Source organism: Chenopodium quinoa, unplaced genomic scaffold (assembly GCF_001683475.1).
Source record: "Chenopodium quinoa cultivar QQ74 unplaced genomic scaffold, ASM168347v1, whole genome shotgun sequence".
Classification (NCBI taxonomy): domain Eukaryota; kingdom Viridiplantae; phylum Streptophyta; class Magnoliopsida; order Caryophyllales; family Amaranthaceae; genus Chenopodium; species Chenopodium quinoa.
This window is the reverse complement of record NW_018745024.1, coordinates 5,536,742-5,564,016: the sequence shown is the minus strand read 5'-3', so window position 1 is coordinate 5,564,016 and position 27,275 is coordinate 5,536,742. Positions and strand designations below refer to the sequence as shown.

General features: G+C 34.8%; 1 protein-coding gene across 4 annotated transcripts; it reads left to right on the top strand.

The window, feature by feature from the left end:
- The first annotated feature begins 4,466 nt into the window (after nt 1-4,466).
- On the top strand, nt 4,467-27,180 carry LOC110708370 (myosin-9-like). 4 transcript variants are annotated; one of them, XM_021886492.1, is made up of 38 exons: nt 4,467-5,171; nt 6,955-7,083; nt 7,965-8,108; nt 9,240-9,385; nt 9,460-9,616; nt 9,701-9,759; nt 9,996-10,155; nt 10,260-10,409; nt 10,493-10,629; nt 10,715-10,861; nt 10,968-11,069; nt 11,905-11,962; nt 12,044-12,145; nt 14,060-14,097; nt 14,282-14,408; nt 14,490-14,672; nt 14,763-14,894; nt 15,000-15,109; nt 15,264-15,324; nt 15,569-15,746; nt 18,304-18,509; nt 18,633-18,752; nt 21,183-21,281; nt 21,422-21,643; nt 21,798-21,937; nt 23,125-23,236; nt 23,593-23,634; nt 23,728-23,979; nt 24,432-24,587; nt 24,713-24,919; nt 25,011-25,154; nt 25,500-25,570; nt 25,657-25,756; nt 25,839-25,895; nt 26,007-26,063; nt 26,146-26,226; nt 26,331-26,413; nt 26,738-27,180. In XM_021886492.1, exons 1-38 carry the CDS (start codon nt 5,169-5,171, stop codon nt 26,859-26,861), a joined length of 4,596 nt encoding a protein of 1,531 aa, XP_021742184.1. In that variant the 5' UTR covers nt 4,467-5,168; the 3' UTR covers nt 26,862-27,180. The 4 variants fall into 4 exon arrangements, 2 of the variants coding, with proteins under 2 accessions (XP_021742184.1, XP_021742185.1); XR_002508718.1 differs by lacking the exons at nt 26,331-26,413; nt 26,738-27,180 and having other exon boundaries at nt 25,846-25,895; nt 26,146-26,217; XR_002508717.1 differs by lacking the exons at nt 26,331-26,413; nt 26,738-27,180 and having other exon boundaries at nt 25,832-25,895; nt 26,146-26,217.
- The last annotated feature ends 95 nt before the right edge of the window (nt 27,181-27,275 follow it).

Below are 27,275 nucleotides of genomic sequence, written 5' to 3'. Positions count from 1 at the left end.
AGCATGATGAAGGAGTTATTTAAGTGTCTTTGTACACGAGGAATAAATTATATTTTTGGTGCCTTAGTGCACTTAAGGTGTTTTCAACATCGAGGGATAGGATTTGTGGCGCATTATGCATTTAAGGTGTCTTTGACACCGAGGTAGATTAAAGGTTCAACATTAAATATTATGTGGTCACTAATTATTCAAGAATTAAATTAAAATTTTTAATTGTTTAAATAATCATGATGTTTGATGTTGTTATGTTTTGAGAGTCATCACCAAGTTAATAAATTGTAAAGAACGTAAAGTGAAAGAGATTACGCACCAAAACTCTTGGAACGTATATACCTTGAGTATGAACATATAGGATGGGGTTTTATATTTAACCATAACTTCTACTGGAGTGCAGGACGTTGTACATTCCTTTTATTATTATTATGCGCAGGAATTCCACCACTTACGAGTGGTTATTGATGTTGGCACGGTTAGCTCCCGTGTCAGTAACCTCAATTTATTGAGGGAGGTTAGTGGAAAACCCATTTGATGCGTAATCAACGCTAAATACATTGTGTAGTTGTTTAGTTGAGAAGTTTTGTTGAATGTTGTGTGCTTAAAAAAATAGATGCAACAAGGTAAGTTGTGTGTTGATAGGTAAATGCATGTTAGTGTGTTAATTACGCTTATGTACTCAGCTTTGCTGATTGTGTGTTTTGTGTGTTTGTTGGCCTTGTCTTATCTTGGCCCTATGATGACCTATTTTTAATGGAGAGTAGTGGAAACAAGTAGAGAGAAAATTTTCAGGTGATAAAGCATATTCATGAATGAGCATGAGTGAAGAGCGAATCATGCTAGTTTCAATAAGTATATGATGTGTTTAATGCTTTAATTATTTTTAATATTATTATGCATGACTAACACAAAAGGTTTAAAGTTGGTTTGGTTTTAATAAGGGCCTATAATGGTTCCAAGTTGTAGGTTGATTTTATTTTACTTCGTTTGACTTGGGTTTGACTTTACTTTTGTTGGTTGACTTTTCAAGTTGACTTGTTTTTAATGGTTTTGAAATTAGTCTTCCGCTGTGTGTCTTTGATAGTTGCCTTAACCGTTTTCACAGTGGCGGTAATATCTTAGATATTCCTATTTTAAGTTTAAAATAAGGCAAAACAGGTATTTTAAAATAAAGGAATTTCTAGGGTGTTACACCCCCTCTTCGACTCTTCCCTAACCCCCCTTCCAATTTTCTCTCTACTCCCTTCTATAGAAAATAATATCATGATATGATATTTTTTTATATGCAAATCATGGGCTGATTTCCTTCCCAATTATCTGTTCATATCTTTGACTTCTATAAGTCTAGATTGACGCATACTATCTTCTATCTTTGTATAATATTTTCTCTTAGACTTTTATTGATATGTAATTGATTCTCTTAGTTGTACATTACATAATTAGCATCTTAGGCTTGTATATATATATATATATATATATATATATATATATATATATATATTTTAATATTCTCCCATGGATATACAACATTATTCATTATCTCATGGTATCTAGCAGGAAAAGATAAATAAAATTTTAAAAAAAAATTAACTTTTTTTCCCCTTAGTTTTACCATGGCTTCCAACACAATGACCACTCCGCGATGTCAATGGTGTCATGCATATGGTCACATCTTAAAATGTTGCTCCACATTCCAGCAACAATTCTCTATGGATAAGTCCACCTCACTTCACTCTAAAGACATGTTGCTAGCACCTCATGTTCACACTGCCATAGATAGAAGCACCACACTTTCCACTTCTTGGCTCCTTGATACCGGAGCCACTCACCATGTTACTCACACTATATCCAACTTAACTCTTCAACATCCTTATCATGGAATCGAAGAGATTGTCATTGGTAACGACACCATTGTCCCCATCACCCACACCGGTTCGCTCACTCTTCCTCCTCCCAATACTTCTTCTAAATCTATTTGGTTAAAGAATGTTTTGTGTGATCCTATTGTGACTCATAACATTATTTCCATATCTCAATTGTGTGCTGACAATAATCTTGTTATTGAGTTTTCAGTCGATTCCTTCTTAATCAAAGATAGTCTCACGGGGCACATCTTATTAAGGGTCCAACTAACCAAGGGGTTTACGATCTGTCATCACCTTCATATATATTGGCTTTATCTACTGTCAAAGCATCCGCAATAATTGACATCATCGCCTTGGTCATCCTTCCCTTGTTATCTTTAAAATATTATTTCGGAAAACAATCTTGATGTTTCTAGCTCATTGTCCTTTTATTGCAATGCTTGTCAATGCAATAAAAGTCATAAACTCCCATTTAATTACTCTACATTGATCTCCCACGCCCTCTTGATATAGTATATACGAAAGAATGGACATCTCCGGTCCATTCCCTTGATGGTTTTAAATACTATACCATTTTTGTTGATCATTTTACCAAATATATCCCTTAATGATTAATCTGATACTAAAGGAGTATTTATTCGTTTCAAAGCTCTTGTTGAAAAGTTTTTTGAGAAATCAATCAAAGTCTTGTATTCCGACAATGGGGGTGAGTTGAGTATGAAGCTTTAGCCTCTTTTTTAACCATTGATGAGGTATCTCATCTTACGTCTCCTCCTCATACTCCCAAATATAATGGTTTTGCTGAACGATGACATCGTCACATTGTTGAAATCGACCTATCCCTCTTAACACATGCTAAACTTTCTCTTAGCTTTTGGTCTTATGCATTCACTACAGCTTCCTACTTGATAAATAGGCTTCCCACTCCAACCTTATCTGTAATACCCCGTCATTGGTCATTGGTAACGACACCGGCGTCACTTGATAAATAGTATTATACTTAACTCCAATTTTATTTGTAACTAGGGTCCAACCTTTTCATTTTTTCACCTTTTAGGACCTCCCACTTTTTTTTTTCCTTTTCACTTTTTAGACCTCTAGTTAAGTTTCCGGTCATTTAACCCACCTTTAACTCACCGGAGAAAAAGTGATTCCCTTAGTTTAGTTTTTGGCAAAAAAAAAAATAAAATTTAGTCCCTCATTAATTTTTGTACAAAATAAGTCAGTTTCTTCATTAATTAGCATGCATATCCAAAAAGGAGTATATTATCCAAATATTCAACAAAAAATAAAACCCAAAAAAAAAGTTACTGCAATAGCAACTAGCCATTAATCTTCAAAAAAAATTAAAATCCAAGAAGAATAATAGCAGCAAGCCTTCAGTCCTTCATATTTCTTTTCCAATCTTTGTAAGAAAATAGGAATAGCTAGTGTTACATTTTTCTGCAGATGTTCCAGAAAGATTGCTCGGAGAATATCAAGAACAACTAGAAATCCTTTTAGGAGAAATCATACATGCCAAAATTACATGAAACCTAATGGATGTGATTTTTGGGTGTGGATTGATGATGATTATGAATGGAAGATGAAATGAAATAATCAAAGTGATACAAAGCAATGTCAGGCTGCATAAAGGGAAGAAATCAGTAAGAATCATGTTTCATTTTATAGAATTATAATCTTAAGTCTAGTTATTGTTATTGTTGTAATGTTATGTACAAGTAAATTAGTGTTTTGTAGAAAAATACCTCGCTAGTACATCCGAACTGTTGTAGTAGTTAAATCGAGGTTATGCTGTGTTTGAGATATTTGTGATGTATAAATTAGCTGCAAAAAATTATCAATAAATGCTTTTTTCCGATTTTTTTTTAATAATAGAAAAACGAAACGTTTTTAATGTCGACCACTCGTTTACAAAGCTTGCAGCGGAAGGTTTGCCTTCCCCGTGCACACGTGTCCTTGTTTCATACGCCACCATTTAATCAACCTGCAAAAGTAATAATGAGGGGACTAACATTTTTTAGTTGATTTAATTTCTTTTTGGAAGTTTTTAAGGGACTAACTTATTTAAGTAAGGGAACTAACTTATTTAATCTAAGGGACTCACTTTTTGGCCGGATTCTGCCCATAAGGTCCCAAAAGGTGAAAAATTAAAAAGGTTAGTTCCTAAATTTATACTTAACTCTATATTATTATGTTAGGGACATAGGTTATTGCTTTTTAAAAAAATAGGCTATTGCCTACTTGATTAGCTCTGGGGTATTTTACCCCACTCAGACATTTGGTTGGAAACCTGTTTGATGCGTTATTTAAAATTGTAGTTTTTAATTACTCCCTCCGTCCTCGAAAGAACGATCCATTTGGGCTGATTACGCGGTATTAAGAAAGTTAAATAAAAAGAAGTAAAAGTATATTGAAAATATAAATTTACATGGGGTTTGTAGAAAAATAGAGAGAGGAAGTAATAAAATTACATGGAAAATCAAATTTTTATATGGGGAAGCTAATTTTGCACAAATATTATTGCAAATTGGTGGATGTTTTAATGCAAATGGGTCATTCTTTTTGAAACTAAAATTAGGTCAAATGAGTCGTTCTTTCGGGGACGGAGGGAGTATTATTGACTTAAGTAAGTCATCGTTGACTTGTTTGACAACTAGATAAGTTTTATTGATCTTGAGCATGTAAAATCTCGCTAGGTTCGTCTCAAATAATTTTATCAAAATAATATCATTCAGTTTTGTAACAATTTAGGAAAAACTAATTGTATGTTGCGATTCACACTTAGTTTTCCATTTTTTTTAATTTTTTTTTATTTATTTTAACCGAAGTTTTGTAAGAATGATGAATCAAATAATTCCTACAAAATTTCCGTTACCACCCAAAATCAAAAATCACTTCACAATCTCTAAAATGCACACAATTGAATGAAACAATTTACGCGCCAATTTCGAGCGAGAAAAACTGCAAAATTACAATTAATTATGAACCATGAAAATACTCCTACAATTTGGGCGTAATTTGCAATGATTGATGAACATCAACGCGAAGTTACAGGGCTAATTGCAGAATGTCACTCCCACTTCTATGCCGAGGAGAGAGAAAATCACTATTCTCAACTCCATATTCAACCACCAAGAAGAGGAAGAAGAAGAAGAATATGATGAAAGTCAATTGATTTTTCTCTGATTTTGGTGGATTGTAACCCTAATTGGAGAAATTTGACGAGGGTTTTGATTGGTGAACGTTTTGTTGATGATTATGATTGCGAATTTTGGCGATATTTGATTGAGTTTTTGATACCTAAAAATGGTATGTGATTTTATTTATTGTTTTTGTTTTTGGATTGCTGGAATTTGATTGATGATTGTTTGTTATGAGATTTTGAAAATATTGGGTTTCAAATTTAATTTTAGATGTGAAATTTTGTAAGAATGATGAATGTTTTGATAGTTTCGTAGTTTTTGGTTTGATTTTGATATCTTAGATGATTAAGAATGTCATGGAAGTACCATTGGTAAAATTAATGCAACAAGGCTTGGTAATGTCGAATTAATACTAATGAAGTAGAAGTTTAATATGATATTCCCTTCGTTTCATATTATCGAATTTGTTTTATTCCATAAGCACATCATATTAGAAAAACCGTGCACTAAAGTATTATGTGCATATCCTCTATTGAGTTAAGCGCATTCCAATGATTGTAGCTAGCGACTAACTTGCAATTTTTAGAAGGCCCAAGCTATTAGCTTGATTGCCTAATTCTTGAAGTTGAAATGGAAAATTAGCTTGGGCAAGCTAATTTGCTTGGAAAAAGAAGGTAGAATGGATAGCCAACCATTTGTTGGCAAGTAGAGTTGCTAGTTCATTGGGATCCACACTATTGTAACTAGCTAGAAATGGGAATAGCATGAAATTCTATGTGGCATAACAAGCTAATTGTGCAATTAGCTTGACATTAGAGATGCTATGGGATGGGGTATAATTGAATAAAGCAGCAAGTTGTAGAAGTAACTTCTACTTTTGCTATGAGGTGTCCTCATAAAATGGTAACGATATATAAGTTTAACATTGTATGCTTTTATGGAAGCAGACTTTATGAAAAGGCAAGCTGTAAAGATTTACTATTGTCCTCGATATTTGGTTTTGGCTTATGATGGACTAAATAAAATGTCTTTTCATCCTATGAACTTAAGGTGTATGAAGTATCATATTAGATCCTTTGAGCAAAGTAACAGAGGCTCTGTTTCAGCTGAAGTTGATTAGGGTTAATGGTAGATTTAAGTTAACATAGCTCTTATTTGAAACTCTTAGATGGCGCTTTTTGAATTGAAGTTCAATTATATTGAAGTATATGTAATAGTTTTCACTATGGCAACAAAAATATGTGGAATGGCTGATATCCAGTTTGTAGTAGAGCCCATTGCAGTGAAGAAGTAAAAAACACATTAGCTAGCTAAATAGTTTCAGTGATAAGTTGAACCAGTTTGACTAAGATGATCCAGGGTTCAAATCCATGTACTTCGTAAGATCAAATGAATATTAATGTCATGTCAAGTTTTCCTATACTTCTCTACAATCTATGATGTAACATGCTAATATATATGCCTATTTTATAATGTTTGATTGCGTCCGTGTCTTTCTTATGTTGCTGTGGGGAGATACCAAGGTCATGTCATGTACATAGTGAGGAGCAATCTAACTTTATCTTTTGCATCAAAAGCTAGTAATCATGTAGCCTTGAGTTATGTTAATTTTAATCTCAATCAAAATATCTATCTGGTGTTGAATCTGTTAATGAGTCCTTTGCCAAATGGGGAAATGCACCATAAGTAAACAGAATCAAAATATAAAGAAGCTATTCTATCCCAGGACATAAAGTTGTGCTAATTGCTAAGTCCTGGACTTCAGTTTACTCACTTTGTCTCAGATACAGCTGCAAGTGTACAGTAAGACATGAACAAAGTAATATTCTTGATGAGTTGATGACAATTCTTTTGATGGCCCATTTTCTCTGATCCAAATACTGTTTAATTGTGGTCCTTTTTTTTGGTTTAAAGATGATCTGTAATATTATTCATTTTATTTGCTACAGGGTACTCCAGTTAACATAAAAGCAGGCTCTCATGTCTGGGTTGAGGACCTAAAATCAGCTTGGATTGATGGACAAGTTATAAAAATAAATGGACAAGAAGCTGAAATTGAAACTTCCGATGGAAATAAGGTACCCTGACATTTTATGCTTTTGCTTGTCATTGATGAGCCTTTTGATGTTAACATGAGGAGAGGGGTTATGCTGGTTGTACACAAATTTTGGGATAGCAAGATTGTCACCTGATAATTTAATTACTCTGTCAGTCTGTCTTCAATTCCTCCTTAAGTTACTTGTAGCTTTAATCTTTCTTTCTTAGTATTTCCAACAACTCAGCTTAATTTAGGTCATTATATATGATTCTCTACTGGTCATTAACATTGCTAATTATGATCGTAGATGGTTATCAAACAAAGCTCAGCTTTGTGGAGATTTGCTAGATTATATCTCCGGTGAGAGATCTTCTTTGGGAACATGCCATTGTGCCAATTAAGTTAGATGTGCTTTGGGAACATGCCATTGTGTAAATTCCCGTATCGTCAAAACCCAAGTGTATACCGTCATACTTGGAAAGGACTTTGGCTGAACTATTATTGTGAAAATTACTTTTTTACAAACGACTGTGTTCTAATTTCTCTATAGTCAAAACCCAATTTTACCTTGTCATACATTTGAAAGGACTTGGGCTCACACATGCTCATAGAAATATAGAATAGAGTATAAAATTTTGATTGCCTCAGAGCTTGTAATCTATTGTGTTTCTGAACATGGCATTATTTACTCCCATTGCTTATTTATACAAAGCATTTGACATCAGACTTGTTGCTTCAAGCACTTATCTTTTAACACTAGGGTATTGTATAAAATCTTATTCTTATGTTAGAAAAGTATAGTTTATCTATTCATCTTCAAATCGATTGATTCTGATGGCTAATAAAATTAATCTGTTCATGTTCAGAATTGAAGAATTTAGTGACTTGTAATCTATTAAGTGTGACCTGTATTCTGTATAGGTTGTTGCAAAATTGTCAAACTTATATCCTAAAGATATGGAGGCTCCTCCAGCTGGGGTTGATGACATGACAAAGCTGTCTTATTTGCATGAGCCAGGTGTTTTACAGAACCTGCGCACTAGATATGAGTTCAACGAAATCTATGTAAGTACTGCTGGGCGTCATCCCCCCCCCCCCCCTTTAAGAAACAGTATTGAGAGGGAGAGAGAGAGACTTTCATAATTGTACAAGAAGAATACCCATTGGTTCTGCGCTGTTACTGTTTATGTTTTGGTTTGGGAATAGGTTTACCACCTTTATGGCTTTACCTTTTGGCGCCTAGGGTTGGGAAGGAGCAATATAAGATTTTTTGGTTGGTCTCTTTGTAATTTCTTTCTTAAGAGTGAATGGTTTACTTAGGTGCCTGCCTTGCCTTGCAGGCCTTTGCTGCATGGGTTCTGCCCTATTACTGTTTATGTTTTGGTTTGGGAATAGGTTTACCACCTTTACGGCTTTACCTTTTGGCGCCTAGGGTTGGGAAGGAGTAATATAAGATATTTTGGTTGGTCTCTTTGTAATTTCTTTCTTAAGAGTGAATGGTTTACTTAGATGCCTGCCTTGCAGGCCTTTGCTGCATGGGTTTTTTAGGGGTTGTCATGCTCTTAGGATTACATGTAAATTTTGTTTAATTCAGAGATCACCATGGGCTTACTTTGTGTATCTATCGCTTTCCTCAATATATTTTACCATCTATACTTAGTATTTATAAACTATAACCAAGAAACTAAGAAAGACACATGTCCCCATCCATTTTCACTTCTCTAATTTAACCATAGTGCCACATGTCATCTTACACTATTAATTTTTTATTACACCATTTTTTTTAATTCTCTCATTAAACTTATACTTCATCTTTCATACACACTTCATCTCTCCCCTTTAATTCAACCTTTTTCTATTCTCTCTTTATTATTAGCCCTTCCACCTTCTATTTAAGCCTCTTTTACGATTAAAAATCCAAAATTTTAGTTTCTTTAATCATGTTTCCGATTACATATTATACCCTATAATGACTTACTGATATTTCCTCACTTATCTCTCAATACAATTTTTCCGATTACATATTATACCCTATAATGACTTACTTATATTTTCTCACTTATCTCTCAATACAATTTTATATGAATAACCCGTGCATTACACGTGCCAGAAGGCTAGTATATTTTAAAATATATATCGTTTAAGGTAAGTTTCTAACCGAATTCTTTTTTTGCAAATAATTTTCATTGTTGATAGACTTATACTGGAAATATACTCATCGCCATAAATCCATTTCAAAGACTGCCTCATCTCTATGATTCTCACATGATGCAACAATACAAAGGGGCACCCTTGGGTGAGCTAAGTCCTCATGTTTTTGCAGTGGCTGATGTTGCTTACAGGTTATATTTGATCTTGTTGCTTTTTGTTTCAAAATATAAGTGTTGTACAAGAGTAAATTTTTGTGGATGGACAGGGCAATGATAAATGAGGGGAAAAGCAATTCGATTCTTGTAAGTGGTGAAAGTGGAGCTGGTAAAACTGAGACTACAAAGATGTTGATGCGATACCTTGCTTATTTGGGGGGTCGTTCATCAACTGAGGGACGCACGGTTGAGCAACAAGTTCTTGAAGTATGATTCTTTTGTTTTTTTCCCCATATGTTTTATTTTTTTCTGTCATATGAAGTTTACACGTACTATTTGGTTGATATGCAGTCAAATCCAGTTCTTGAAGCATTTGGAAATGCTAAAACAGTCAGAAATAATAATTCCAGGTGAACAATATTTTCCCACTCAAATGAAACATCTTTATTCAACTTAATTTCTAGGATGTTTGGCTGCTAAAGATCAGTGTTAATCCATCTCTAAGCATATATTGCAGCAAAAATTGTACAAAAGATATTCTTTGTTTCTGCATAAAAATAAGAAATCGATTCTTGTCCTGGGATCCATGATTGATGCCCTTAAGTTTTTTGTTTGTTTGGATATTTTAAATTACTTGTTATTGCAGTCGCTTTGGTAAATTTGTGGAGATCCAGTTTGACAAGCGTGGAAGAATATCAGGGGCCGCTATCAGAACTTACCTTTTAGAAAGATCTCGTGTTTGCCAAGTCAGTGATCCTGAGCGTAATTACCATTGTTTTTATCTGCTTTGTGCAGCACCTCAGGAGGTATAATTCTGTTCAATTAAGTCTTATTACTGGTATGTGTATACCATTTCTTTTAAATGTTGACATAAATGGGATTTTTTGTACGATGCTGTTCTGGTTTCAAGGAGATAGAGAAATACAAACTAGGAAGTCCAAAAACATTCCATTATCTTAATCAGTCAAAGTGCATTGACTTGGTTGGCGTGAGTGATGCAGAAGATTATCTTGCCACTCGAAGAGCTATGGATGTTGTTGGAATCAGTGAAAAGGAGCAGGTATTCATTTTAATTATCTGTGCATGGATATGAAGCTGTGGTGCTGTGCATTTTCTTTTTCTCACTTTCTTTTTTCCCTTCAGGAAGCAATTTTTAGAGTAGTTGCTGCAATTCTTCATCTTGGAAATATCGATTTTGCTAAAGGAAAGGAGATAGATTCCTCTGTTATAAAAGATGATAAGTCAAGATTTCATCTCAATGTTGTCTCGGAACTTCTCATGTATGAACTACTTCTGCATATCAACAATTTTTGGCAGCAACATTAACACAGACAGGAAAATTAACATTTATTTAATTTATGTTAGGTGTGATGCTCAGGCATTGGAAGATGCGTTACTGAAACGTGTCATGATTACCCCTGAGGAAGTTATAAAAAGAAGTCTTGATCCTCTGAATGCCACAGTTAGCAGGGATGGCTTAGCTAAGACAATCTACTCTCGTCTCTTTGACTGGTATGATTATAGTGTTAGAGCAATCCTATTGCTGCCGCTTCCTATCTATTTTTGAATATGAATATTCATGTCATTCTCCTCTTAGATTTATGCTTTCCTTTTGCAGGCTGGTTGATAAAATTAATGTATCAATTGGACAGGATCCAAATTCAAAGTCCTTGATTGGCGTCCTTGATATCTATGGTTTTGAAAGTTTTAAGCATAACAGGTAAGAATAAACAAAGTTGACAAGGAATATTTGTTTGTATATGTATATAATTTTTTATTGTGAAGACATGGGTAGGAGTTTCTTGTTATTCTGATTAATTTCTGGTCTATCAGAGGTTACACATCTGCAGAGAATCTATTTCACTTAGTAATAGAATTCCGTCAACCAATTTTGCTTGTACCTAGTATACATCTGTTGTTTATTATGGAAGCTGTAATTTTATTAGCCTGAGTTTTGGGCTTCGGGACTGTTTTGGTTGTATAATAGCATTCTAAGCATTACAATGGCAAATTTTGTGTAGATTCCAGTTGGACCCTTTACATGTTTAGTTAGGTGATGTGATGGGCTGTTTTGGTTGGAGCAATTACCTCTTAAATGAGCCTTTGGTCCTTTGGAATATCATTTGACATGTGTCATTGTTGTTTGTTCCTACTGGAAGGGTAATCAACATTCATTGGATTTTGGTGGCCTTAAAATTGGTTTTGAGGATTTGACTCAGAATTTAAGTGCGTATGGCCATTTCCCTCCTGTTTTTCAGGAACATTGATTGCTAAATTTGTACTGTTTTTGATATGTCCTTCTGATTCTTGTCTGGTCATTTGTAATAGTTCTCATCTGTCCATATATTTTAGTCATGTATATTCCTTGGGACACTAGGTATCATAAAGTCATTTTTGTGAAACCATGGAGACTTGTAAAATTTACAGGGTTGGGAACTTGGGATAATGTGATAGTTATTCTTATACAAAGGGATTATATGTATTTAAATTTTTGGAAAGCCTTTTTGTCTTGAAAGACAAGGAAAAAACTTATATTTTGGTATCATCTTGTTCAGCTTTGAGCAGTTTTGCATTAATTTTACAAATGAAAAGCTTCAGCAACATTTTAACCAGGTGAGATTTTTTTGTATAAATCTTGCACTTTCAACTGCTTTTACTTTTTCAGCTCTAATAAAAATTTGTGGGCACTTGCAGCATGTCTTCAAAATGGAGCAAGAGGAGTATACAAAAGAGAAGATTGATTGGAGCTACATTCAGTTTGTCGACAATCAAGATGTTCTTGATCTTATCGAAAAGGTAATTTGCTTGCTCAGTTATCTTTCAATATTGTTGTTTGACCAAGAATTTCAGTCTCAGCCCTAAATGATATGGGTTTTAAGACAGATCCTGTAAGATTATGATAATTGAATGGAAGGAGGGTGGGGGGGGGGGGGGGGGGGGGGGAGGGGGGTTAGTTATTTCTATGATCAGAGTTTATCTTAAGATTCTAGATCAGAAAGTGACGATAATTGAATGGAAGGAGGGTGGGGGGGGGGGGTTAGTTATTTCTATGATCAGAGTTTGTCTTAAGATTCTAGATCAGAAAGTGACGATCAACACAAATTGAAGAACAATGTAGCTCTATGCCCTTTTTGCAGCCCAAATAAAAGGGACTGGAAATAAACTGAAGTACCATGTATGATTGTTATGAGTCATATTATAGGTGTGAGGAAATCATGAATGCACTCACCTTCAAGTCTTCAACACATTATCCCAAAGATTTTGGGTGTGGGTTGAGATTAAATGAAACATGTCAACCATATACCTTGGGGCTTCTCTAAGTATAACCATAGACTCGTGATCTCGATTTTTGGTAATAGTCTGCTCTTTTAATTTTTACTGTGCTGATATGTAAAGTAAAATAGGATTAGGATAACTACCATATAAAATAATTGCGTTGTTTACAAAGTTAAGAACTGGTGATTGCATGATTGTTTAGTTGTTTACATTCTTGTTTGCAAGAAATGAAAGGCAGGATCTAGAGCTTATTGTCAAAATAAGATTAGACGTAGAAATTTACAGAATGCAGTTATATAGATAAGAACTTGAGGTATAAGATCTCATGTTAACGGCAAGTAGTCCAGTTAGAAAATTTGTTTCCTATTTATGGATTTATAATAAATGGGAGTTAAAGTTTCCCAGTGCTTATGAGTGATTAGTTTAGCACATCAACATTCGTAATCATGAATTATGAATTAATAACCTTGCACCTTCAAACTTAAGGATGATAGGTAGGAGTTTAGAAACTGAGTGCAGGAAGCTCCTATGTAGAGGACTAGAGGGTAGGATCTGTAATTTTGTCATTGGAGAACAAGTCAATGATAATAAATATAATCATATGAGTAATCTACTATCAGTTAGCATAGTTGCAAGAACCAAGAGGTCTTATGGCCTATCTTTGATATTGCTTTTATTAGTGTATTTAATTATATTATGAGGAACATTTCAAACAAATTAAGGGGGATTTTTGGTCTTGGATTAGCTTAGTTTAGTTTCACATGGATTCTTGGTCTGTAATTTATTTTTTCATTTTTTTCTTTTACCATGGTAAAGATTCCTAGAATTATATATGTCTTTCTTTCCTCTTTTCTTTTTTCCTCCCCTTCCCCAAATGCATCCTTCTTATTGCTCTTGTTTCTTTGGGGTTTGAGTGTTCGTTTGTCCTTTATCTTCCCATTTATTTCTGATAATTTTTTCCCCTTGTTTTGGAGAACCTTGTTATGCCATGAAGGAAAAAGGGAGGGAGTGGGGGGAAGAGATTTGATCAAGTAAATTTGTGAAATATTTAATGTTTTTTTGTGAGAATGTGGGCTAATTACTGAAAAAAAATTCTATATATACCTATTTAAAAACTGATTCTCTCAATGTTGTGAGATGCATATTCTTTTCTTTCTAGTTTCTTTTCCCATTTATTTTTCTTTTTTAGGGTTTAGCTTTTATAAACTAAGTAAAGTAATCAACAATGAACTTTTTTAAGAAAGACTTGAACCATTAATCATCATTTTCTTTCGTTTCAAAGGCCCTGTTGTGTTAAGCTGACTTTTATTGATCTGATACGGATTTTACCTACCGAGTTGAATTTTCTTGCTCACTTTTTTTTTTTTTCCATGCAACTATTATTTAGAATTAGGATAGTTTCTTTGCCTGACCTTTCCCTATGTTTCTTTGCAGAAACCAGGTGGAATAATAGCTCTTCTGGATGAGGCTTGGTAAGCATTCTATTTTTACTTATGTATAGATACACATGTATTGAATAAAGAAAGCACATAGTTCTTGTTCCTTCACCTTTTCTAAGGCTGCTTTACCTTTGCAAGATTTATCTTGAAGCGGGCTGTTTAAAATACTTTCCCAGTTGCGCTCACGTACATTTTGTTATACTTTCTTTTTCTCTAGTATGTTCCCCAAGTCAACTCCTGAGACATTCGCATCAAAGCTTTATCAGACTTACAAAAATCACAAGCGCCTTCTCAAGCCAAAGCTTTCACGAACAGACTTCATTATTTCTCATTATGCTGGGGAGGTATGTCGACCTTTCAGTCATTTATTGTGCTTTGTCATTGGTGCAATGATACTCATTTGCATTCACTGCATTTTGATTTAGGTCCTATATCAATCAGATCAATTTTTGGACAAAAATAAGGACTATATGGTGCCTGAACATCAAGACCTGGTTACATCTTCCAAATGTCCATTTGTAGCAGGCCTTTTTCCTCCATTGGTAGAGGAGACAACAAAATCTTCAAACAAATCTTCTAAGTTTTCCTCTATAGGCTCTCGGTTTAAGGTACTTTTCGACATATTTGACTTCTAAGGAACTTTTTTCATTTTCTGTAGAATAGGTTGATAATGTTGTTATATGGTTTTTTTGTTGTAGTTACAACTGCAACAGCTGATGGAGATACTAAGCTCAACAGAACCTCATTACATTAGATGTATAAAGCCAAATAATCATCTAAAGCCTTCTATTTTTGAGAATGTGAACATCTTACAACAATTGCGTTGTGGCGTGAGTGCAACTTATCTATTTGACTACTTATAATGTATAGAATGTATTCTACAACAATTATTATTCTGGTTCAATCTGACATCGACTTTTTGCTTGTTCATCTAGGGGGTCCTAGAGGCAATCAGAATCAGTTGTGCAGGTTACCCTACTCGTCGTCTTTTCTTTGAGTTTATTAATAGATTTGGACTCCTTGCTCCAGAGGCCTTAGAAGGGAAGTATGTATCATCTTCTTTTAAATTTTTTTAATGTAAAACTGATGTTGAACTATTGCTTCTGTTGATTTTTTTTTTTGACAAAATCACTCCATCCTCTTCTCTTCTCCCCCTCCTAATGGTTTATCTGGTAGTAACTGACCAAGTTCGTATGCAGTTATGATGACAAAGTTGCATGTGAAAAAATATTGGAAAAGAAAGGGCTAAAAGGTTACCAGGTATTACTCTACTCCTATCCTTGAGATGACGACAATTTGATTCTTCACTATAGCCTCTAAGGTTTCTGCTTGATGCTAATTTTTCAACGGAATTGAGTTATTGTGTTTGATATGGACATCAGTGTATTGTTGAAGTGAATTGCTCTGCTTTAATCCTATCTAAGTTCAGCCAAACTATTTGTCCACTTGATGGTCGGTTTCCTGTATTCTGTCTTCAGTTATTTACATAACAGATTTATTGCAGATAGGCAAAACTAAAGTGTTCCTGAGAGCTGGTCAGATGGCTGAATTGGATGCCCGAAGAGCTGAGGTACTCAGCAATGCAGCTAAGATTGTACAGAGACGTGTGCGAACTTATTATGCCCGTAAACAGTTTATTTCATTGCGTGAGGCAGCAGAGTGCATACAAGCATCTCTGAGAGGTAAATTCTCCATTATAAATAGCGTCATTGTAAGAATTACTTCAAAATACACTCCCAATACACTGATTAATTAAAACCGATTACCTCAATGGTCTGACTTTAAGATGGCTTTAATGCACATATGATCATACATGTAGGCCTATGTTATTATTATATGAACAATCTCCCACTAGGGGGCCTCATGTATTTCCTAATTTCCTCAATCCTCATATAATATGTATACTCTTTGACCTTCTTATGACCTCAATTCTTTGCTATCATGAACGAAGGTATCACTGAGAAATTTTGTCCATTAATTAATTATCATGCCAACTTAGGACCAAAACAGCCTTTGTGTTTAATATTATGACTAAGCCCCCAATAATTACGGGCCTGTTCTCTTCAGCTTAATTTCAACTCAGCTCCGATCAGTTCAGTTCAATTCCTAATTTCTTTCTCTCATAAACAATTCAGTTCAGTAGCTCAATTCAGCTCAATTCAGTTCAGTTCAAATTAGTTCAGCTCCAATTAGTTCAGTTCAGTTCAGTTTAGCTCAGTTCAGTAAATCAGAATAGGCCCTACTTATATCAAAACTTGACTAAATGACGTACTTGATTCTTCTAGAATGATATAAAAAGATTGTCTGTAATAAAATGAACATTCTAATACAAACTCTTACTAAATCTGAACATTGTCAAATGTCATAGTACCCATGTGAGCTGTATGCGCATGAAAGATCTTGGGTGGTATAGTAAGGAGATCCGCATTCATAGTTTCAATATGTTCTATCAACTCTTTCCACTCTGAATATCTTTTTTATAAACATGGAAATTGATTCAATATGTTTTGACCTTTCACGCTACTATTGTTTTAATTAGAATACAATACCGCAGACCTAATGTCACACAATATCTTTAGAGGTCTATCAATGCCATCTTCAATTCACATTCCAGTGACTAAATTTCGCAGCCATAAAATATGATTAGGTGCCTCAAAACATGCTATAAACTCTGCTTCCAAAGTGGAAATCTGTATTAGTTCCTATTTATCTCTCTTTAAGGATATGGATCCTATGGCAAGTGGATAAACATAGCCTGAAGTGGATCTATAGCCTTGGCATCTAACATTATCGGAGTCGGACTATCCAGTGTTCTTTAACTGACCCGACCTCCTATGTGTGAGGATGTAGTGTTTTGTTCTCTAAAGATATCGCATTACTCTTTCAGTCTTTTGATTGCTTCCCAGTGATCCAATCACAAATTGCTTAAATATCTGTCAAACATGCCAACAATTTACACAATGTCCGAACGTGTATAAATATAAGGCTCCCCACTGCTGAAGTATAGGGAACATTTTGCATCTCTATGTTTTGAAATTATTTTTAGGGCATTGGTCGAGACAAAACCCATTTCATTTAGCAACACGGGTATCACCTGACATATCTTGCATGCCAAACTTTTCAAGAATCTTCTCAATATAGTTTCTAATTTGTTATATTCTCGAGAAAAATCACGATATATCTCAAATCCTAAGAAAAAGAATGTTTCTTCTAGATCTTTCATTTCAAATTTCTTTGATACAAATCTCTTGGTTACATGCAATAACTCTATATTGTTACTGGCAAGCAATATGTCATCAACACATAAGACCAGGAAAATATGTTTACTTCCATTGAACTTATGGTATATACAATCTTCAACCGCGCTCCCTCAAAATAAAAAGAGATGGAACTAGGTTCTACACATATTATCCAATACTAATTTAGATGCTTAATAAGCCCAATGATCAATTCTATGTGCTGACTTTAAGATAGCTTTTATACACATACGATCATACATTTCCTAACAGTCCCTGAACATGAGTCAACATTCTATAAAAAAAAAAAAAAAAGTATGAATCTTTAATAGTTTGTTTGTTTGTATGAGGGAATTTAAAGGGTTACAGAGAGTGAAATTTTATTTCCCCTTGTTTGGATATGGAATGGGTGACAGGAAGGGAAGGGATGGGATGAGATGGTAAAAGATCCATTACCCTTTCACTTACAATAAACCAAATCCTTTAATTGTTGGAAGATTTGGAAGGCCATCCACACCTTCCCTCTGCCATTCTTTCCAAACATACTGCTAATTAGAGAACTAATTCATTCATGTCTCATATAATATAAATATATGTGTATTTCTCTCTCTTTTCTTTATTTTATTTTATTTTTTAAAAAAAATCTTAATATTACCTCCGGTTCGTATTATATGCAACTTTGGAATTTTTTATACCTCACAAATAATACACCAAAGTTGCATATAAAAGGAACCGGAGGTAGTATATTAAAGGATTATAAATCATACAATTTTGCTGCACATTTGCTTACAAGTCTCTCCCACCCTCCCCTCCCCCTGTTTCCTCTTTTCTCTGTCTCTTAGATGTGATTATGGTAGGGCACATCTAGGCCTTGGATGTTGGAGACTTGGAGCTGTCTCTCTGTGTGAGAGCCCAAGGAAATGTTCCTTTCCCTAGTTATATGAACTTTAACATGCAGTTTATACTTATGATTGATTCATATGCATTTTTCATGTGGCTTTAGGAAACCTTGCTTGCAAACTGTTTGACAAAATGAGAAGGGAAGCAGCCGCTACCAGAATTCAAAAGAATGCACGTAAATTTCAAGCTAAGAATAAGTATAATAAACTTCGTATCTCAGTTCTAGCCTTGCAAATGACTTTACGGACAATGGCTGCTCGTAAAGAATACCACATTAGAAGGCAAAACAAAGTGGCAATTCTTATTCAGGTTCATTTTTAAATTTTTTTTTTTTTTTTTTTTTTTTTTTGTTTTTTCAGAATGGGCTCATTTTATCATATTATTCAGCTCTGAAAGATAATACTTCTGACACTCTGGTCATACTTGGGACAGAGCCGATGGCGTTGCCATAGAGCTTCATCATACTACAAAAATCTGAGAAAAGCATCCTTAGTTACACAATGTAGATGGAGGGGAAGACTTGCAAAACGAGAACTAAGAAAGCTCAAGATGGTCAGTTATTCAGTTTTGCTTGCATTATGTTTGTTGTGCCATCCTGTATACATGGCAGTATTTCTTATCATTTATGTCCTCATCCAACATAAACAGAAAATTCAAATGCTGGGATATGAGTATCTTGATAAACTGGATTTGCCCTTCTCTTATAGAGCTTGGCATGAGATAAATTTACCCTGATAAAGGATGGGGAAGGGATATTTAACAATTATTTACACCCAATCCCCCCCCCCCCTGCAATAGTTAACTAGTGTGTTAGGGGCTCAACATGGTACATCTTTAGATTTTTAAGCATTTACTGACTGACATGTGATTGGCGTTGGCTGATCCCCTTTGGGCAAGTTATGGAGACAGGTCTTTGGGATAATTCCCTGTCCTCCTGATTCAAATTCATTCACATGACATCCATGGTTTGATAATATATCATATTTAATGGCTATGATTCTATTTCTTGATACCAACAGCATTACATCTGAAGAATGTGGCTGAGGAAGAATCAAATGCTCCAAGCTTGGCTGATTAAACAAAAATTTAGGCCATCACATGGAATTTAGATATTTGAATTAATGAATTGAACACCTTTTCTGTTAATGCTACTGTATTAAGGGAATAAGGTAAGGTCTACTGGGTATTGCTTCAGAAGAGTTTTCTGGACATGTAGTATTTAGTCAGCTGTATGTTATTCATGTTTCAATAAATTTAATATCGTGCAATGCTGCTGCTGGTTCTTCAGTCAAGATAGATCTTCTGATATCCTATATAGGAGGGTTTGAGTGTTGATGGCACAGGGTAATGCAATTCCTTGTACAAATACATGCTAAGAATGCTAATCACATAGCAATCAAAGCTTTTTGTCTTGCGATTCTGTTAGGAATAGAATAAGGACATACTTTAGCCTTTATGATACTAAGTAGCAGCAGTACCCTTCTATTTGGATGAAAGGATTATAGAATTAAGTAAAATTAACAGGCTGAAGACAAGGACAGCTTAGACCTTTATTGTTTAATTGTGGAGATATGGCAGGGAATTTCTTGGTGTTATGGATTTTTTTTTTTTACTCTTCTTTCAGTAGATGGCTATCCTCTATGCAAATCTAGGAGAATTGTAAATTTTGTTACTTTGCTTGTTGCTTACAATATCTTCCTTGCTACGTTTTCTGAAACTAGGATTACCTTGGTTGGTATATTTTTTATAGTTAATTTATGGTTTACAGTCATTTTCATCATGCTGTTGTCATTTTGTTTTTCTCTTTCTTTGTTTTTGTTGTTGATATCATACATACTCCTTTCGTCTTCAAATAATTGTCTTCTTAGGATTGTGCATGCATATTAAGAGTAACTAATAGGGGGTGTAGGCTTTTGGGGTAGATACAGAGGGCTGTATTAAATAGCTGATTGTGCAGAGAGAGAGAGGGAGAGAGAGAGGTTTAAGGAAATAGGACTGCAGATCATAGGACTACAAGAAATAGGACTACCAAGATCACGAAATTTGACTACAAGATCACAGATACAAGAAATAGGACTACAAGATAAAATTTAAGGAAATAGGACTGCAGAATTGCAGATCATAGGACTACAAGATCACAAATTGTTATCTTCAAATTTAAGGAAATAGGACTACAAGATCACAAATTGTAATCTAAAAATTTAAGGAAATAGGACTACAAGATCACAAATTGTAATCTTTAAACTAAATAATTTAAGGAAGTAAGACTACAAGATCACAAATTGTTACGTAAAATCCATTTAGTAGATCAATTGATTAGTTCATGTAACATTTAAGCTTTTCATACTTGATTTTCTGAACCGAAGTAATCACCATTTAGGCATGGAGATGGAGCTAATTGGGTCAAATGCATGCTTCCCCAATCCCCTCCCTCATGTTATGTTTTTTCATTACTTAAGGAAGTTTGGATATGATTAAAGCTAAATGCAATCTTCCATCTTATCAATATCTGTACTGCATGGTCTGCATCAGGTCGATGGGGAAGGGCATTATAAGTAGTGCATTTTGACTAGTATATTGAGGGGCAAGAAAAGTGAGCTAGTTAGAGAAGGAATGATAGTAATAGAGCCAACTAGGGAGATAGGAGATATGATCAATATTGACTAAAGTTCTATTCTGTTAGCTAATTCTTAGTGAAAGTGTCCACTGTCCAGCCACTTAAGCTGGGATTGATTTGCTCTATTTGGTGTTTTTGTCTCATAAAAAACAATTAACTATCAATATTCCCAAATTTTTATTTTTATTTATTTATTTATTTAATTTTTTTTTCCTGTTTATCCATTCTATATATAACATCCTGTTACTGTCATTGTCAATTTCAGTCAAAAGAACCATCATTTAATATGATATTATCTCATGGATGCTCCCCTCTGCTTGTTATTTTCATGCTTTTGATCAACGGTTTCCATTTGTATTGGGCAGGCATCAAGAGAAACAGGGGCGCTCAAGGAAGCAAAGGACAAGCTTCAGAAGCAAGTTGAGGACCTCTCATTGCGTTTACAGCTGGAAAAACGGTTGCGGGTACTGCATTTTTTTCTTATTTGCAAGTTATGAAGTTGTTAACTCTGTTAAGAACTAGGTTTTAGCTGAATACTGCTCTCAAGTCATTATTAACCCTCCTTTGATGCTCTAATAAGAAGATATGTGCTACTATCTTGCAGACCGATATAGAGGAAGCAAAAGCCCAGGAAATAGCAAAACTGCAAACTACTGTGCAAGCTATGGAAATCAAAATAGATGAGACTAATTCGTTACTTGCAAAGGAACGAGAAGCTCTGAAACAGGCCGATGAAGAAGCACCCCCTATTGTCAAAGAAACTCAAGTATTTGTTGAAGATACAGAAAAACTAAATTCCATGAAAGCAGAAGTGGAAAGTTTTAAGGTAAGGTTTAGACATAGATCTTTGGTCCCATAAAATTAGTAATAATTTATTTCTTTACACGTTCCAATTCAGTTGAAATTGTATACGAAATATTTGTTGGTATTGCATGAATACCACATTTCATGATTGACTTCTTAAGATCTATAATATTCAGGTCTTATTTGAAGTAGAGAAACAAAGAGCTGACGAATCTGATCGGAAACTTGTTGAAGCACATGAATTGAATGAAGCAAGGCTTAAAAAGTTAAATGAATCAGATGGAAAGGTTTTGCTGCTCCAAGAATCCCTTAATAGGTAGTGTTATTACAAGCATATGCAAGTCTCCTTTCTTACATGTCTGTACAGATGGTGTTATATCTCTGGGTGTCATAGTAGTGGCTTAAACAGATGTGTCAAGTTGTGCTGTAGAAGAGAGTTTTCTCACATCCATAATGTAAAGCTGTTGAAGTATTCCTTTACTAGCAACCCAAAGTTTGGGATTGCTGTGGGTTTTGTTCTGGTAACTGAATGAAAAGGAAGCTGATTCTAGCTCAAATTTGTGTAGATTCTGAGTCACAAAGACTGTAAATTAACGGGTCCTTGTCTCCTTGATTACAGATACTAAGGTTTTACTTTCATCTCATTGGGAAGATATGTGCAATTGGGACAGAAAGTAGCTGGACAATTAATTAATTATCTGTATATTACTTTTAGATAATGGTGATAGAAGCTGTCAAATCTGCGGTATCTAAAGGTCCTCGATGCTTTATCTTGTCAACTTCATGTGAGAAGTGTTCCTGATGATATGTTGAGACTGCCTTGTTTTTTGGTTGCCTGTATTTTACATTTTTACTTGGAGAAAATTCCCAATATGAAGTCTTAAACTTGTTGATTCGTTATTAAAAAAGAAACTGTAAATAGGTTGCTGTCAAGGAGAAAGCCCTGCAAGCTGATAAATTTGCATTCAAGATAACCCTGTTATAGTGTCTAAGACCTTGTGAGCCTTAAGCACTGAGAGTTAGTCTGAAACATGAAACTGGAACTTGAATGCATGCATTTTAACCTTCCCTGAAGAGGGGTTAGTGCTAGGTCATTAAAATTAAGTTGCTGTGTTTTATTTGACTTATTTCTGTCAATGCCTCCATATGTTATATGATTTTAATTTTAAGTTGTCCTTTTGCATGTTTCTCTCTCTTCTTTTCGATACTGTAGTACCTACATTGGATACCCATCCTGAATGGGTGTGTGTGTGTGTAATGTGTTTAGTTTGCTTATATCATGTTCAGCTAGTAATTTCTTTCATTAAATATGAATCAGTAACTACTGCATTATATAGACTATCAATAGTGAATTGAGAGGCATGGAGGATCTGAATCACCATTATTTTGGCATGTTCAAAACATGTGTATATAATTCTTTGATGTTTTTGACTCAGTTCTGATGAATCGAATTTTTGGCGACGGTACCATTTATTTCACATTTTTTTTTACCTTTCTGATCAGGCTAGAAGAGAAGATTGCCAATTTGGAATCAGAGAATCAAGTTCTTCGCCAACAAGCTGTCTCAATGTCATCCAATAAGTTCGCCTCAGGTCGCCAAAGATCGGTTCTTCAGGTATACTCGGTGATGAATACTGAATACTCCTCCTATCTGAAAATAGCCTTGCTGTTAGTTTTGGACGTGGAGAATAAACTGGATTGAGAGAGAAAATGTTTGTAAAGGAAAGTGAAAAAACTTGATGTAATAGTGTGGCAAAGGTTATTAGAGAAGGGCCCAGAGTGCTCATGAGAAGGTAACATTTTAAATGTTGTTTTATTATAACTGACAGGAAGATATTTTTGAGACATCTTAAAATGGTAACTGACTTTAGAAAAATTGGTTTAGAATGGAGGGAATAACAAATTAATAATGTCCAAAGTATGAAATCTAAATGTTCTCTAATGTTCCTTGTTTTCCTTTTTGATTGGCAGAGGGGATCTGAAAGTAACCAATTTGTAGACACGCATTATCGGGTATCCTTCTTTAAAATATTAATGCTCGGCCACTTTGCATTATGCCTACTGCAGTTTCTATTTTACTCATATAACTTCCTCTTGATGCTTCAGGATTTGCATAGCCCTTCCATGAATCATAGAGAAACCGAAGTAGAAGAGAAACCACAAAAATCTCTTAATGAAAAACAGCAGGAGAATCAGGAATTGCTTATTCAATGTATAGTGCAGCCTCTGGGGTTTGCAGGGAACAGACCTATAGCTGCCTGCTTAATATACAAATGCCTTCTCCATTGGAGATCATTTGAAGTGGAGCGAACTGGTATTTTTGACCGAATTATACAGACAATTGGTCATGCTATTGAGGTTTGTAATTCTGAGCCACTATGTTACTAAGATATAAGTGAATGTATTGGACATGGGTACTTATCCAAGTACCAGACACATTTTGGAAACAGGGACACTGTTCAACGATTGGACACCAGTGGGATGTCCTTGGCATCCATTTTGCATGGTCTTTTACGTTACAAATTACAAACACATGCACAATTTGCTAAGTTGACTTGTTTCCTAGCTGTTAATATCATGATTTCAACCCCATTTGTGGACAGATATCACATCAAATTCTTTTTGCCTCTCACTTTTTACATTCTATTTACGAATAAGTGGTTCTAGATTATTGAGGCTTCTGGATGAGAATCAAAGTAGATATAATGAAGAGTCTAGAAGATATATAATGTAACATATATTAGCTAACATTCTGGATTAGTCTTTCAAATGAAATTTGTTAAGTTAAATCTCGTTTTCTTTGAAAATAGGCACAGGATAACAATGATGTACTGGCTTATTGGTTGTCAAATGCGTCAACTCTTCTTCTGCTGCTGCAACACACACTAAAGGCAAATAGTGCGGCTGGAATGGCACCACAGCGCCGCAGGACGTCATCAGCAACTATTTTTGGGAGAATGAGCCAGGTAAGTTTATCTGGGAAGGTTTTATCTTTCCAAGTTATGCCATTTGAAGTAGATTCATTTTCTTGAAAGATCTGGTTTTTTTAGTGCAAATTTAACTGTCCCATATCCTCCTTGCCTCTATATAGAGTTTCCGAGGAATCCCGCATGGAGTTAGTCTTGCCTTTGCCAATAATGGCATGACTGGCGGTACAGATTCTCTGCGCCAAGTTGAAGCCAAGTACCCAGCTTTGCTTTTCAAGCAGCAGCTTACAGCATACGTTGAAAAGATTTATGGAATGATTCGAGACAATCTTAAGAAAGAAATTTCTCCACTGCTTGGATTGTGCATCCAGGTTTGTACTTTCCTTTTTTTTCCTTGAGTTGAAATTAAGTCATTAGTCCTGGATGTTATCTCTGATCTGAGCTAGCCCTTCTTTTAAATAGGCTCCACGAACATCAAGAGCAAGTTTAGTCAAGAGTTCATCACGTTCAGTTGCAAACACTGCAGCCCAGCAAGCACTGATTGCTCACTGGCAAGCAATTGTTAAAAGTCTCGGGACTTTCTTGAACACATCTAAAGCAAATCATGTTAGTTTAACCTCTTTGTTCTTATGTTTCTTTTGGTTTCTTCTTGTCCTGTGCCATAGTAGCTTACCTCCACTGGAAAAATGAATAGAAAAGGTGAAGCAGCATGAAAGAGAGTCAACATAAAAGGTGGAAGAAGTTAAGAACTAAACAGGAAGGGGGAAGATCAATGAGGCAATTTATTTCAATGGACTGGTTTTGATTTTTAAAAAAAATCTAATATAGACATTATAACTGTACAACTCCCTCTGATGTCTTAAGTGAACATCCATCTTATTATATGCTTTTTCATGCTAGTCTTTGCATCGTTAATGCTTTTTTGGCTTGTTTTTTCTTCCCCTGTTTCAGGTGCCTCCATTTTTGGCACGAAAGGTATTCACACAAATATTCTCATTCATCAATGTTCAATTATTCAACAGGTATTGTAATTTCATTTATATACTTTGGGATTTTTTTTTACTCTTGATAGAAAATATAATGTAAGCTTTCTCCACTTTTGATGCAGCCTTCTATTAAGGCGTGAATGCTGTTCATTTAGTAATGGTGAATATGTTAAGGCCGGTTTGGCTGAGCTTGAACATTGGTGTTACCTTGCAACAGAAGAGGTATCAGTTTTTAAGCTTACTTGATCTTTGAATACATGTAGTTATCCTCTATTTAATATGAAGTAATATGGAAAGGATGCAGTATGCAGGTTCAGCCTGGGACGAACTGAAGCATATTAGACAGGCTATTGGCTTTCTGGTAACATACCTCCTTTCATCATCTTTGATTTATCAGACAGTTATTATCATGACTGATGTGCAAGAGAGCTGAGTGGTAATACGATTTTCTATTTTTTTTTTTCTTCCCCAGGTAATACATCAGAAGCCAAAGAAATCCTTGGATGAAATTAGCCATCATCTCTGCCCTGTGAGTAAAAAATAAGATCAATAGTTGATCAGCATAGTTATATCTTCAAAAAGTTTTGACCACTGTTTATGCCTGTGGGTAGGTTCTAAGTATACAACAGTTGTACCGGATTAGCACAATGTACTGGGATGACAGGTATGGCACCCATAGCGTGAGTCCAGAGGTAAGCCTCAATTTTTGCCTTCATGATTATGGGAGAATAGATTTCAGTCAGTTTGTTGGAATTAATATGGCCAATTGCTAGCTTAAATCATTCTTTGCAACCAGGTTATATCTAACATGAGGGTCCTAATGACGGAAGACTCAAACAATGCAGTTAGCAATTCTTTCCTCTTAGATGATGATTCAAGGTCTGCTCGTATTTCTGACTTCTCTTAGAGAGTATAGTGAATTACAATAATTATATTGATCCCGCTTTGCCTTGCCATAGTGTGAACTGCATTCCTCCATTTCTTCTGGAATTCTTTTCTTTACTGGTTTATGTGTTACTCCGTACATACTTAAAAAAACTAGTAGCGATGCCTTCCTCAACAAACATGTTTATCTCTGAGAAAACTCAAGTTTATCATCTTGATATACTCAGGATATGAAGAGTTTTTCAAGTGATCTACAAAAACTAGATCATATGCTGTTTGTTAGAGACTAATATTTTAATTTCTTTCAATTTGGTGCAGTATTCCATTTTCTGTTGATGACATATCAAAATCAATGGAAAAAACAGATATCTCAGACGTTGAACCTCCTCCTCTTATTCGCGACAATTCGGGGTTCAGCTTCCTGCTGCCTCGTTCTGACTAGTTACTTTAACCTGTTCAAGATAGCACAATTTTTTTTATGATTTGTTTTTGAGTCTCATCACAAATTTTCTGAAAAGATAGATAGGTTTGACATATTATTTTGGCTTAAATTGTAGCTTTATAGAGTAGTTAAATATCCATATTCCTAGAATATGTATAATTCGTCAGTTTTACAGTGCTTCAGTTGGAGCCATTGGGATTTCATAAAAACAGAGTCCTTCCTGGCTGTAGTTGTACAAGCAATACAAAAATGAAAATCGTGTAGTTTTTTTGCTGTCGCGTGCTGCTAGAAATCTAGAATTTAACTTTTGTTTGTGGCAGTGATTATTTTTTGCCTTTTTTTCCCTCTTAAACTCTCTTGTTTATTTGAAATTTCACACTTACCACTTATCACTTACCAATGCGCAATAATTAT

Coding starts and splice junctions, on each gene's coding strand:
- LOC110708370 (XM_021886492.1), top strand. Junction 14,895..14,999: donor TACAACAATTGCGTTGTGGC/GTGAGTGCAACT, acceptor TTGTTCATCTAG/GGGGTCCTAGAGGCAATCAG. Junction 26,414..26,737: donor CTCTTAGATGATGATTCAAG/GTCTGCTCGTAT, acceptor AATTTGGTGCAG/TATTCCATTTTCTGTTGATG.